Source organism: Electrona antarctica, assembly GCF_951216825.1.
Source record: "Electrona antarctica genome assembly, chromosome: 7".
NCBI lineage: Eukaryota > Metazoa > Chordata > Actinopteri > Myctophiformes > Myctophidae > Electrona > Electrona antarctica.
Genome location: NC_136812.1, coordinates 40,595,865 through 40,610,254, shown reverse-complemented (window position 1 = coordinate 40,610,254; position 14,390 = coordinate 40,595,865). Strand labels below are relative to the sequence as shown.

The window sequence follows — 14,390 nt, the reverse complement described above, 5'->3', positions numbered from 1 at the left end:
AACGTCTGTAATAAACCTATAATAAACAAAGAATCATAAAATGGATAAAAAGCATGCTGACATTCCTTTCTGGCAGCCTAGACTACTATAGACTATTCCTATCAGCACGTGTACCAGGGGCATGAAGGCCTATACCCCCTATTCTTATTGTGAACTACTCAACTGAGTGCTTGCTTCTTATCTCTACAAATAAACATGTAATGTAATAAAATCACACCCGTGTGAACTGAGTGGTGTAAGGTCGTAGACTGATCAACTGTGGTCTGACGTAATGAAATCACACCCGGGTGAACTGGGTGACCATAGCAACCATGCTCATTTTTCGGTACGAACACACGTAAACTAACAGAGGAAATCACACCCGTGTGAACTGGGTGACCATAGCAACCATGCTCATTTTTTTTGGTACGGACAGACACGTAAACCAACAAAGCCAGTTGTAGGAGTGGTTTACACCACTCAAAAAAGAATTAAGAAAATGTACACACACAAAAGCACAAACAATAACAGAATACAGAATACAAATATGTCTTCTGTTTATGTATTTCTAAAGTGTAGGCCTAGTTGTTTATTTGGGCTTGCTTCCTAAATGTTGATTAAACCAGTGGTGCCAAAATATGTATGTGAAGTACCCTGCAAATTAATGCATTTGTCCCCAACCCGCATCCGGAAATATTTTGTGCCCAGGGAGCCGGTTTGAATGTTTCAAAAATCGTCCAAATAGTATTCCAAGATGGAAAAAAATTATATATATATACACTGGTATGTATATATATATATATATATATATATATATATAGTTCACATGGTGAGGCGTTGTGAGCTTGTAGATCTAGGTTTAAAGAGTTCATGTCTGCCTGTATTGTTTTGGGCTCGTTTTCATAGACCTTATGCTTATTTCTCTCGCAAAATCTGGCAACATATGCACACACACAGCTGAGGGGGAAGTAAGGGGGGTGGGGGGGGGACTCCAGTTGTTTCCATAAAGAAAATCTGCTTCTTCAATTGGCACCCAGTCCCCCCCCCCCACACACACACACACACACACACACACACACACACACAGGCCCCAGTCTGAGTCACGTGAAGGTATAGAACTCTTTTATAATTACAACTTCTATAATGTAGCGGCAGCTGCAACCACCACACATTTGTTTTCTTGAAACCACATAAAGCCCTGTGTGTGTGTGTGTGTGTGTGTGCGTAGGCCTACTTCATTGAGTCAGCCAGGGATCTATTCTAGGACCCCCCTCCCTCCCGTTTTCCCTCTACACTAAATCTCTGCGTAGAACAGCTGATCTACAAGCCCACAATGCTTTCCACATTTCCCCCCCCAGAATATGGACACATGAAAAAAAAAATATATTATACACAGTTAAAAAGACCATGTGTTGGTTTGTGTGGAACAGACCCTTTGGCCCCAGCAAAGACATGGCTGTGACATAGCTTGACTGTAGCCTAACCGTAGGCCTGTTTTATATAAGCACTTTTGTCAGCGAAAATAGCCAATCTACCAACAAGCTCACAACACTGCTTTGACAGCTTGTAGATCAACTATTTTGACCGTTCTCACCAAGAATATTGCAGCCCTTCCCCACTCTCTCTCTCCTTTCTGGCGGGCTATCAACGCACCCACCCAGGTGCCAGCTCTTGACTGAGTGATTTGTAAGGCACGTTGGAGAACTTCAGAGAAAAAAAAGAGGGGAAAAAAGAAAAAGAGGGGGTGGAGAATAATAGGCCCTCTGACAATAGCAGCCTTTGTGGGACGGCCACATATCGCAGGAGGAACCTATTTGAGGTGGAATAGGGTTTCAGGGGAGAGGCGGGGGGACGGGACGGGGCTTCCTCTGTACACAACACAAAAAAAAACTATAGAATGCACACTTTTTATGACAAGTAGTTCTTTAACTTTTCCATGCCATGTGGTCCTTTCCCAAGGACCCCCGGGTGACCTCACTTTTAGAACCACTGCTTTATCACACACACACACACACACACACACACACACACACACACACACACACACACACACACACACACACACACACACACACACACACACACACACACACACACACACACACACACACACACACACACACACACACACACACACACACACACACACACACACACACACACACACAAATAATACCCAATTCGTTTAATGTGACCAACGCTTTATTATTATGTCACTTTAACTTAAGGATAGCATTCAATATATATATATATACTGCATATAAAAAAGGCAAAAGGGAAAAAATATTTACAATATTAGTTTGTTTCTACACTACATAGCGTTGTTAAAGAATTCATTGTTGTGTAGAAATGGCCGTAGAAAGGAGGTGGCTTTTAAAGGAATTACCACCTATGCGTAAAAAGAAAAAAGAAAATATTTACAATATGCATCTTTGTTTGTTGCTACACTACATAGAGTTGTGAGATAATTCATTGTGGTGTAGAAAGGTGGTAGTCCTTTTTTTTTTAAGAGGAAGGACCAGTTGCATGTTTGGCATACCAGACCACTCTCATTCATTAAGCAGGTGAAGAAGGCTGGAGTCCATCAAATAGAACAGTGAACGAATGAATGAATGACGACGGGTTTGTGCGAGTTAGTCAGTCAGTCCTCAGACAGTAGCCTGTGGAAGTGATCCTTCCTTCTCTTCAACACTTCCCGAAAATCCTCCTAGAACACAGAGAGACAGCAAGAGAGCAGAGTGCGTTAATAAGTGACTTGACAATTTGAACCCTAGCGTCCCTATTCTGGGGTGAATAGATTTGGTGTAGTGGGAAGTACGAGCGGACCTAGTATAGAGCCCTGGGGGACCCCAGTCCACTAAGTATATCGGGGTTTAGGGCTTAACCCAATAAGACCAAAGGCTGATTCTTCAAAATACAAATGACTTCTAAATCAGTATTTCTTTTCCTGACCAAGACCCCCCCCAAAATGAATTTGGCTGCGGAGTGCGGAACCCCATCTGAAAATATTTGTGCCAGGGACCCCAGAAGAGAAGATTTGAGTTAATTTAATTATTCAAGATTTTTCAAAAATAGCAGATGTACAAGCTCGCATCACAGCACAAAGTGACTCGCTGTGAGCTTGTATATCTGCCTTCCGTTTCTTTTCAACTTATTTACTATTACTGTTCTTCTTAGTGTGGATCATCCATTCAACACCCCATTGCATGATGGCATATAACTTATAAGACGTGTTGTTAGCTTGTAGAGTGGTTCTTATTTAGCAAGCCCCACCATAGTTCTTTGGAGGATAAATGAAGCACACCCCCCTACACACCAGTCTAAACAGTAGGTGTGACGTATCAACACACTCGACAGACAGCACATTAGTTTATGTAAGCATAGCTGTACATGTATTCATCTGGGTTCTCCTCCCTGCTTTGGAGTTCCTCCCTCGGTACGGCAGATGTTTAGAAAGCAGAGTGAGACTGTTGCGGGGTTTAAGCCCAGGCCAGCGTAGGGGGGTAATTACTGGTTGAGTCAAACACACCAAAACCTTTGCTCTGCCTAAAAAGACTCCCTCCGAACGACGGTCCACAAATTAAAAAACACATAAGGAGCTTAAAATACACAGCCAGACGGTGACTTACTGCTCCAGACAGCTTCTCCAGATACGGGATGAGTTTGTGCAGCTCCCTGTCTGTCTGGTCCCCAGACCAGCTCTTCACTGGGATGGTGTTCATCATCTACAAAACCATTGGAATACACTGTTAACATGCAGTGTCCCATAAATGCAACCTAGATCTGGGCAATTCTCCCATTAAAGATCAGTAGTTCTCACGCTTTTTCCCAATTCAAAATGATTCAATTTTCAAAGACTTTCACAATCTTTCAATTTTTCAAAAGGTTCACAGCGCGGCATGATGTGACGCTCTGTGAGCTTATAGATCTGCTATTTTTGAATAGCCAATGGTCTAAGGTCTAACGACCAAAAGCTTGCCATCTTGAAAATGAGAAAATCAGATTTTGCACAGATTTGAGTGTGAGGAGCCTCCCTTTCTTTTTTCATATATACTTCATTGTGACTCCAGCACCTCACTCAAGTCTACTGGCAGGCAGATGAGCATTTTTCTTCACTTTCTTTTGTCTGAATAGCCAATGGTAAAATCTAAAATGACTTGTTTTCTTATATTGTACATGAACAAAGTTTGTTTTTTAATAACCACTTAATAATTGTGACATGCAAAATAAATTGTGAAAAGATTTCCAATGAAAGTTTGAAATAATCATGCTGCCCAGCCCTACTGCAAGTGCAACAGCAGTGGTTGTGGTTCCCACACTTTTTATCCTGTGACACAAAAGTGAAATTTGATGTCTCCCCGGGACCCAAACTAGTGAAAATAGCAGATCTACAAGCTCACAATGGGTCACTTCACGCCAAACATCAAAATCCAATCCAAAAATCCTTGAAGCTTTTTTGGGAATGTTTTGAAATAATAATAATTAATAAACTAAATGTAGGAAACAAAAAATAAAAGGGACCTATAAAAATGTGTCCATGACCAACAAATGGGTCCTGACCCAGTGTTTGGGAAACACTGCAATACAGAACCACGAAGCAGAGGGATTAAAAGCATTACAATTAAAACTGGAAGTCCACTGTACTGATCGACCGAGAAAGAGTGAGAGAGACGTACATGATATGGGTAGGTGTGGGGGGAGTTGTCCAGGACCACCATCTTGGCCAGGTCTCTCTCCAGAACCTCCAGGTCTTTGATGTAGTGACCCAGAACACACACACAGTCCTGCTGGTACAGACGATGTCTATACAGGGAAAAGAGGGAAGGGAAAAAAAAAGATTAAACAGCTGCAGTAGGAGATATACAGTATTCTTTGTTATAGTATCTGTTAAAGAGCACTACATTCTGATAGTAATCGGTGCTACAGAGCGTTTGTTTAGGAACAGGGCTCTCCCCATCTGTATAATAAACTGTAAAATCATTTTCAGGTCAGGATAACAATCTTATTATCCTATATCTTATATCCTTTTATCCGTGTTGTTTTATATGCATGTATAGTAGAAAGAGTAGCTGCTACTTTGGTGGCAGCTATTCCGAATTAGAAAAAATGGAAGTGAAGACACAAAGAAGTGAGCCAACAAAAATGGAACACCAAATTAAAGCTGACAAATGAAGATAATGTTACTGAACAAACGCTCTATAGCAATGACTTAACCTTTTAACAAAAGTATTTTTGTTTTAACCAATGATATCAGTTACACATTACCATTAAAGACACACATCAACACAGAAAATGTGACTGTGCTTCAAAACTGTGCGGGCACTCTCTTCTAGTTTACACAGGTACAGACAGAGTGTAAACAGTTGAATGAAAACATGCAATTTTGTCCAGCCATCAGCAGCATACCACCATGTGTTGCTTGCTAGGCAACGGGAGGCAGTAAAACTTGTCGGGTGGAAACATTGTATGTCCAAAACCGTTACTTTTCATAGAACGGGTTCCAATGTAGTTATTCTTAATTTCCAAGCGCTTGTTAATACTTTATATATTGGTTAAATGTTTATAATGCTTGTTTCTGCCCGACAATAACGTCATAGGCTCTCCACTTACGGAGACAGAAGGGACAAATAGGACAAGATCTTTGGAGGAACGTACCGGAATATGTTTCTCTTCGGGTCCAAGACGTCCAGTATCTTCTCTGCGTACGACTTCTTAGCAGATGTATAAATAAATAGCTACAACAGAACACACACACATACGTTACTGATATGGAAAAGCTGTCCAGATGAAAGTCACGCTGAGTTTGCTCACACAAACATACACACGTAAAAAGACAACCAAAACAAACATGGGGCTTCTCTAAACACCTCGCTCCAACAGAGAGATGGGGAAGTGATGAAAAATAAAAAAGGCCACCTGAAGCAGAATATAAACTTCAAGGAAAGGTGACCACATAGTATGCAGTCACAGTGAGAGGGTGTGTGTGTGTGTGTGTAACAGAGGACGAAGAGGTCTGTGTATTTTAAGTACAGAACTTCATCGTTTGTGTACATGCGTTGAATTGAACGTAGGCCAACAACATGGAATACATCATACGAGTTACATTTCACTATTACTACTACTACTACTACTACACAACAGCTAATTGAAAACAAACTGCACTCCACACTCCACCAAAGAAGATGAATCAAACGCACCTCGTAGACTTTGGACATGGACTGCAGAAACTCCTGAACTCCTGGTCGTAAAGTCATGTAGACCTGTGGAGTTAAAGACAGAGTTAAAGAAACCCTGAGGAATTGTACGGTGTAGATCTGTGGCCTAATGCATATGAAACTGAGGGGGTGGGGGGTCCTTAAAATGAAAACGGTTGAGAATCACTGAACGAAATGAAGCTGGAAATATAATGCCTCTGAACGTTATTTCACATAGCCTAAACACAATAATAATAATATCAGGCCTGTTGCCATTCAGGCTGGTAAATAAAATTGTCCTTTTGGTTTTTGTGTGAAGTAGTATCATGAGGAGCTACTGGGAAGTAGGCTACTTGATATCAACAGGAAACACAGGTGTGTATGGGGCGGACGCATGCTGCACGTGAGTCTGGCCTGAGAGGGACGGGGAGAAGCAGCTGCGCTCAACTTGGATGTATCCTTCTCCAATCCGACGGGTTTGCTCAATCGTCAACTATACATATTATGCCATTTACCGCGATAAAAGCTGCCTCTCATGCTACGTATATGGCGCATGAGGATACCTTGATGAAGGTCAAGTTTCGATATATCGCGCCACCTTACCACCCGCTATGTTGTGAGACATGTAAAGACAAACCTTGTACTGATGGTCCTGGAAGGGTGTTTGAAACGAGTACTCTGCGTCTGGGATGACACTCAGAGAGCTGAACATCAGCGTTTCATCCTACAAAGACACACAGTATGAGTTAAAATAATAATAATCTCACAAATCCCAATAAATCAGTGATTTCTAAAATACTGAAAGGACCCCTCCACCCACATTACTGCTCCGTTTCCCAAACAATATGTGGCATCAGGGTGGTACATACAAATTCTGTTTTATTCCTAATTTAAATCTATATAGTAATTTAAACCCTATAGTATAGGGTTTAAGTAGTTAAGCTATTAGTATAGGGCCTATACTATAAGTCCTGACATGACTCACTCAACCCCTGAGTCACGGACATTTTTCTCTATGGAAAAATAACATTGGGTCATCTTAGAATCATCTCATATAAGAATTTATGGTCCGAAAATATATTCATTGTCCCAGCACTATTGCCAGGGAGGTGAGTCTGTATCATTTACATGAGTCAGTCACTCATATTTGATAGTCTACAGAGTCCGTATATGCCGTGATATTAAACCCATCTATGGGAATTCAGAATGGGGGGGAGAAAGATGCGCCAGATGTCAGACTTCGGTTCTCCATTAGTTGACCGGTGACCTTCAGGGCTCTAAACTAGCCTCCACCAAATCTCGTTGCCAAAAATAGCCGATCTACAAGCTGTTAATGGGTTGTGTTGCAACAATCTACAAGCTATAATAGATTGTAGCTTGGCAATTTTAACCAAATGTTTGCCCGAGAATAGGGACACTACTAGGGTTTTAAATGGTTGAAGATCCGTTTTATGGGCGTGCCGACGGCCTAGTAGTAAACTGACCAGGTCTAGGACCATGGTGGCGTCTGGCATGCTCCTGGTCTTGGGTGGAATGTCTCGTGGAACCGGTGTGGACTGCTGAGAACGGGAAGGAATGTTCTTGACGAAAGTACATCTGAAACAAAACAAACAAAAACTGTTATATTTCACTTAAGTCTCAAATAAACTAATATTAATGGAAAAATCACAGCCCCTCATGCAAGTGAAGTATCCCTTTAAAGTTCACAACAGAATGCAGGTCAGGAAGAATGACATTAGGAAGAATGACACCGTCAACTTTGTTGATCAATTATGCCAAGTTGTTTGAGAGGGAAATTTAAAAAAAAAGATGCCTCTGACTCTCCGTAGTAAGTAAGTAAGTAGGTCGGAGGGCCTTATCGTCGATATCAGATTGCACAACCTGCCACATCCAAGCCGTGCTACTCATATGGTGCCCGGGATCTAGCCCATGACCTTGTGGTCCACACAGACGAGAACTCTATCGACTGAGCTACTCCGTAGGGTCGGGTGACACTTACGGGTTGAACACCTCATCGTTGTCCTCGTCGCCCGACAGCAGGCCCATGGAGCCGGAGCCGTAGCCGAACACACACTGCTCCGGAGTGGGACTCATCAGCACATCTCCAGACCCGGGAACCCTGCACGGGCTGCACTGATCTGAACACACACATGGTAAACATGGATTAAAGCTAAATAAAATCTCCTGAAAAATCTTCCTAGTGTGCCATTTGGGAAACCGTATGAAAGGAGCCCCCCACACTAGTTCCTAAACACAATATATAAAATGAGGATGTTTTAGTAATATTGTTGCTGCTGTTTGACATACTGCCATCCAGCTGAAGAAATCACAGATTGAGGCTTTAACGTTTGCTTTTATGAAATATTCCAGACCACTAGCCTAGGATTTTATGGAAGATGCTTCTGCATCCAATTCAAATGCTCTAATCTTAAAGGAGCATTCAGTGATTTGGGTGTTTTGGAAAACCCCCCGGTCTACCCCGGTAACAAGATGTGCACATGCACACGCTCTACAGTGGGGGGGACACACAACAGGCCAAGAGCACGTGCACCAAGGCCCGCCCCCACTCGATCATGATTGGAGGAAGGCCCCTCTGAGGCCTCTACACTCTATAGTAGGGAGGATTATCCAAAAATCCATGTACACAGCCATCACATCACATCCCATCCCAGTGACAAGCAGTGTGTTGTACTCACTCTCCTTGGTGGGGGACAGGAAGCGCACGATGGGAGTGTAGATGCTTCTGGACGTGACGTTGCAGCCGGGAGAGCCCGGGTCGATCTCTGCCAGCGCCCGCCGCCGTCGCATGGCTGACCGCAACGGTGTCTTGAAGGGTGTGTCTGAAACACCCCCCCCATACACACACACTACATTGTATAACTATGTTCCATACTACTTTTTTTATTATTATTATTTAGTATTAATTATTTAATTATGATATACATTATATATAGAAAGGCTACCATGCTTTGGAACAACAACCACTGAGAACTAGAGAAACATTTTATTATGGGAAGACACTGGGCCCTGTTACTGATCAAACACTATAGCAATGATTACTATGGGAATTAATATAGAGCTATATACACTTACAAAAAGATATCACTCACACTTTCTAGCTTTACGTTTTTTGATTACATCATCTTGTACAGTTGATTGATATATAAGTTGTACAGGGTCGGCAAACTAAATATAAATCTGGGTAATCGGCTAATCACACACACCTCGCTAAGTGCTGAAACCACTTCTTTGGTATTTCCCACTATGCTAGGTGTCTCCACTGAGTCAGGTCTCCATTTGTCACGATGACACCCTGACACCCAAACAATACCAAGTCCACTCCTGTGGCTGAGAAAGGGCTCCCTGTCGCAGGACTGGGCAAGTGGGCAATTAACCGAAACTATGTCAAAACTGATATTTAGAACTAATAACCAGATAATCGAGAAGCAATTTCGATTCCCGAAAAAATCCGATAACAAGCATATCGAGTACCCGTTATCAATAAGCTTTGGGCTTATCAAGCCTGTTATCGAGCATAGCGGCCCATGACGTCATGTTTAAACAATCAAGACAAGAGGCGATCAGAAAATGAATGTAATCATCCATGCTGGCAAAACATGTCTGTCTAAAAGTGTATTGATATCTGCCAACCAACACTTTTAATGTGACGGTACACATATCAACCAGTAAACAGTTTCTTTAATATTATTTTATTAGTAAAAAGGTCAATTGCCTTCAGTCTGTTAGAAAAGTACTGTATTTGAAGGCCCTAGTACAGGTCCTAGGCCCACTGACTACACTGTATTTGAAGGCCCTAGTACAGGTCCTAGGCCCACTGACTACACTGTATTTGAAGGCCCTAGTACAGGTCCTAGGCCCACTGACTACACTGCTCAATAGTGGGCTCGACAAGAACCCGGCTCGATAAGCCTGATCGATAAGGTGCTCGTTATCAATAAAAATTAACAAGCTCCATCCCTAGCCATGAACTAAATTAATGCTAGGCATGAGGCCAAAACACAAGAAAACAAGTAAATGAAAACAAGCCAATGGGAGGTGTACTGTGGTGGTCTGTCTGTACCCGTCTCACTGTCGGCAGCGGCAACGACTCGCCTCCTCCCTCGACCTCTGACCATAGGCCGCCTGGTTGCCATGGGAACAAAATCTTCATCATCTGAGTGGGCGGAGTCCGGCTCCACTTCATCCTGCATGTAGGGGAGGGAAAACACTGGTCAATAAAACGTCCATATACATTATGTGCAGAATAGTGTGACACTCTGCTGTCGGCTGGAACCCTTGCATGTCCAAATCTGATACTTTTCAGGAAATTGATTAACCTGTGTTTGGAACTTTGGATATGTACAACGATGGCATTCTAAATTATTTTTTTGTCTATATGGTGTCCTCACTGTCCTGCTGAATCATTGAATGTGTATTATTTTTGCTCTTTGCTCTAGTATTTTACTATTTTTATGAGTGTACAGCACTTTGGTAAGTTTGGTTCAACACTGCTCTATAAATGAAGTGGATTGGATTTGATATTTAGTCACACAAGCTCTTGTTACTTTTCATTGGTTCAATATTTTAAATAATAGCAAAAATAGCCAATATAAGCTTGTAGATCAGCTATTTTTGCTACTTTTGTGTGAGACTGTATAAGACGTATATAGTATGGCCGGGCATTGATTTATGGGTAAAGAAAACCTAAAACGTATGTCATATGACATAAATATTTCATAGGCCCGTAGTTTGATATCCATATTAGGCTACAGACCGATCTGATGCATTTTTTTTAAATCTCTGTGACTGTTGAATCTACACGGTTGACGAAATTGACAGTGTCTTACGGTGCCTTTTAACTGGGACAATGCACATTAATCAACACGTCATTTTTTTCAAATCCATGTAAATGGGCCAGTTAGCCAGAAGTTCATTTTCATCTGTAGTCCCTGAGCAGGCTCTCAATTATTGTCTTCTGTCTGTGAGGCCAAAATAAATGTCCACACGAGCTAGAAATGCACACAGAGATCATCAGATGCCACACCCACACCACATGCTATGGACATTGTATACTCTATTTATAATACCACAGCGCATAGGCATACTGTATACAGTATATATATAGCGTATTGTATAGTGGAGAGACGTACATTGGATTGCTATCAATGTTGCTATAGTGAACACTACTGTGTGTATATATATAGCAGCATTACCGTAAATAGTTTCTAGCTATTGATGCTTAGCTTTATATAATTGCTTATCTTTATGTTTTGAGTCAATAGTTGTGTAATAATTGTGTTATTCATTGTAATGCACCAATCTGACAGACAAATTCCTCAAACGTGCAGTCGTGCACACATACCTGGCAATAAAACCATTTCCAAATTCCAATGACTGATGCATGAAACATAGCTCTGTCAAATATAAATACATAGATTGGACAGACCAGGTCTAAAACTGCCCTATTGCTGTTGCAAAAAGACAGACACTTGCTCCAGCAGGCATGGGGCATAAAAAAAGTCACATGTCAAACAAAATACAAATCCATGGTGGACAGTGGACACGTACTATAAGTTTACTTTACAACCATAGATGGATTGGCTTTGGAAACTCTGGCGTTGAAAAATCTGGTAACATCTATCTACACAAAGGATCGAGGTTCCATTCACTGCTGCCATTTTTCCCTCCTTTGTAGTAGATAGTTTTTTGTATTTGTTGATGACATGTATTATTGTGTACATTGATTGACATGTGATGCATTGATGAATACATAGGACCATAATGGAAACAAGTCCCCATGCCTGACTGTACCATGTGTGGTTTACATTTCTGACTACCGGTAATAAAGTATTCAATCAATTATTCTGGTTCTGGTATCGCTGAAACCCAAGGATTGTACTCTCATTATCCAGTATCATTAAACAAAAAACATGTACACAGTCAGGATGTATAAACAAACTACAATAATAGTCTTGAACAAGTGAGCCCAGTTCAAAACACCCAAAAAGCTAAACTTATCACAAAAAGGAGAAAAACTACGAAACAGAGAAAGGAATAGGTTGTGCTGAGCCTATGCACAGAGCACGTGGAGCGTAGTAAAGGAATAGGTTGTGCTGAGCCTATGCACAGAGCACGTGGAGCGCAGTAGAGCTTAACACACAGCAGGGGAGGGCGATCAGACACGTGCTGGTGGGAGGATGGGCGGTGGGTCATGACCCACTTTGACTTATAGGCTAAACTAAGACCTTGTCTGGTTTAACTGGGAGTTAAATCTGCATCCATGATGATGATGCTGCAGTGCACGGCTGCACAGCACGCACACTCACACTCGACACGTTTTCAGATGCCACTCACTCTCAGAATGAAACTGAACAACTTGGGGGAGGGGGGCGTATGTACAAGCTCACAAAGCTTGTTATTTTCATTGAGGCGATTTGGTGTAAAAATTCTCCTTTCACAAAAAATAACATCGCTGTCGTTAATGGGTTTGAACGAGTAGTTAGTGAGTAGGTTTAAGATGTTATTGTTAAGACCATCAATAACAAAAAATAAAATAAAAACTTTTTAAAGCCCTATTTTCACATAAAATAATGTAATACCTTTTAAGAATTTGCAGAAACCATGTAGCCTACATACAATCAAATCAAACATAGAAAGACGTGAATAGGCACACACAAAGACCTCATTACCATTTACCATAGACTAAAAGCCTGACTGACAGGCTGACAGGACATCAACTTGATCAAAGTGTCAATCACAACAGTTTAAAAAGTGACAGTTTTTGTCTGTGAAATTAAGTGTTAAAATAGCTGTGTTCCAATAGTGTTACTATTTTTTACATTTTTCAGGCCAGGATACCCAATCAGGAGAGTAAACTAATGTACAGGATAAACAAATGAGAAGATTAAAAAAAGTCACTACTTTCAATCTGGCGTCAATGTCATACATTTCTCTCGAAAAGAGCAGATCTCACAACTCTTTCTGATCAATGCATGCATTTAGCCCGTCTCCGGACCCCCGGGTTGAGCTCGTTTGGGGGTCCAAAGGAGCTCAACCCGGGGGGTCCGGAGACGGGCTATGCATGCATTGTGAGCCTGCTACAAGCTGTAATGTAAATTAAATGTGCTCTTTTAGAATGGCCCGAACAGGGAATGCATAGATTATTATTACACGTTTCTCACTTAAAAAGGCGACATCAACTGCAAGACTAAAACAAACAAACCGAAAACTCAAAATAACTGTCCAGAGACTACTAGTGCGCACGCGCATGTAGCTTTGCCATGGTAACATTAGCACGACATGCTAACACGAAGGAACACACACAACAAACACAAACGTTGTTTAATCGATACAGATTACAGAACTCCCGAGGATTTAAACAACAACACTACTAACAGATTAGGACAGGTGTCCTCAGAGATACTACAGATAGGATTTTATTTATGGTTTTAAATTAACCAAGCGTCCCTATTCTGAGGAGAACTTTAGTTTAGCCGGAAAATAGCCTATGTGAAAATAGAGGATCTACAAGCTCACAACGCCTCCGGCTGCGAGACGTTGTGAGTTTGTAGATCTGCTCTTTTCTTTGGTAGCCTTGGATCAAGACTATGTATTTTTTTAATAATGTCAAAATCGATTAAATTTCAATACATAGGTCTACGATAGTCTTGATACAACAAGGCAGGTGTTTTTGGCAAAGCGTGAAAGGTCCAAGTTTTTACTAAAGACAAGTAGGCTAAATATTGGCTGTTTTAATAGGTTAAATGTCTGAAAACACACGTGAATCCAACACCAGGATGTGTGTTGTTGTCTTTTACCTTGGTATGAACGGGTAGTAGCGGTGACTCGGCCATGGTTGCCGTGGTCCGGGCTTTCCTCGGGGTTCTGGGGGAGCGGGGGTTGGACTCGGGGAGCTGCCGCCGCGACAACACGGTCAGGTTCAGGTTGAGCTGTTTGCGGCGCCTCAGCTTCATCTTTCACAAAACAATATGCTAGCAAAAACGATGGAAAAGTGTTGATCCGTCTGACTGTGTGTCCTCGAGTCGCCAGTATTTTCCAGTAGGTACTAGGTAGATTAATACAACAAACAATGGCCGTGTGTGGTGTGACTGTCTCCTCCCAGAGGCAGGGCTAAATGCGTGTGAATGGGTTTTGAATCTTGCCGGGGAGGTGGGGTGAGTCTCTGGCTCAACGTGACCAGTCACTCACGTGGCAGCG

At 41.8% G+C, this 14,390-nt stretch overlaps 1 protein-coding gene across 1 annotated transcript; it reads right to left on the bottom strand.

Moving 5' to 3' along the window:
• Window positions 1–2,163: 2,163 nt before the first annotated feature.
• On the bottom strand, window positions 2,164–14,390 carry ctdspl3 (CTD (carboxy-terminal domain, RNA polymerase II, polypeptide A) small phosphatase like 3). The gene is made up of 11 exons (XM_079505075.1): window positions 13,991–14,390; window positions 10,255–10,378; window positions 8,870–9,013; window positions 8,173–8,311; window positions 7,658–7,769; window positions 6,811–6,897; window positions 6,177–6,239; window positions 5,635–5,714; window positions 4,656–4,782; window positions 3,609–3,704; window positions 2,164–2,686 (listed from the first exon to the last, which is right to left on the bottom strand). Exons 1-11 carry the CDS (start codon window positions 14,144–14,146, stop codon window positions 2,621–2,623), a joined length of 1,194 nt encoding a protein of 397 aa, XP_079361201.1. The 5' UTR covers window positions 14,147–14,390; the 3' UTR covers window positions 2,164–2,620.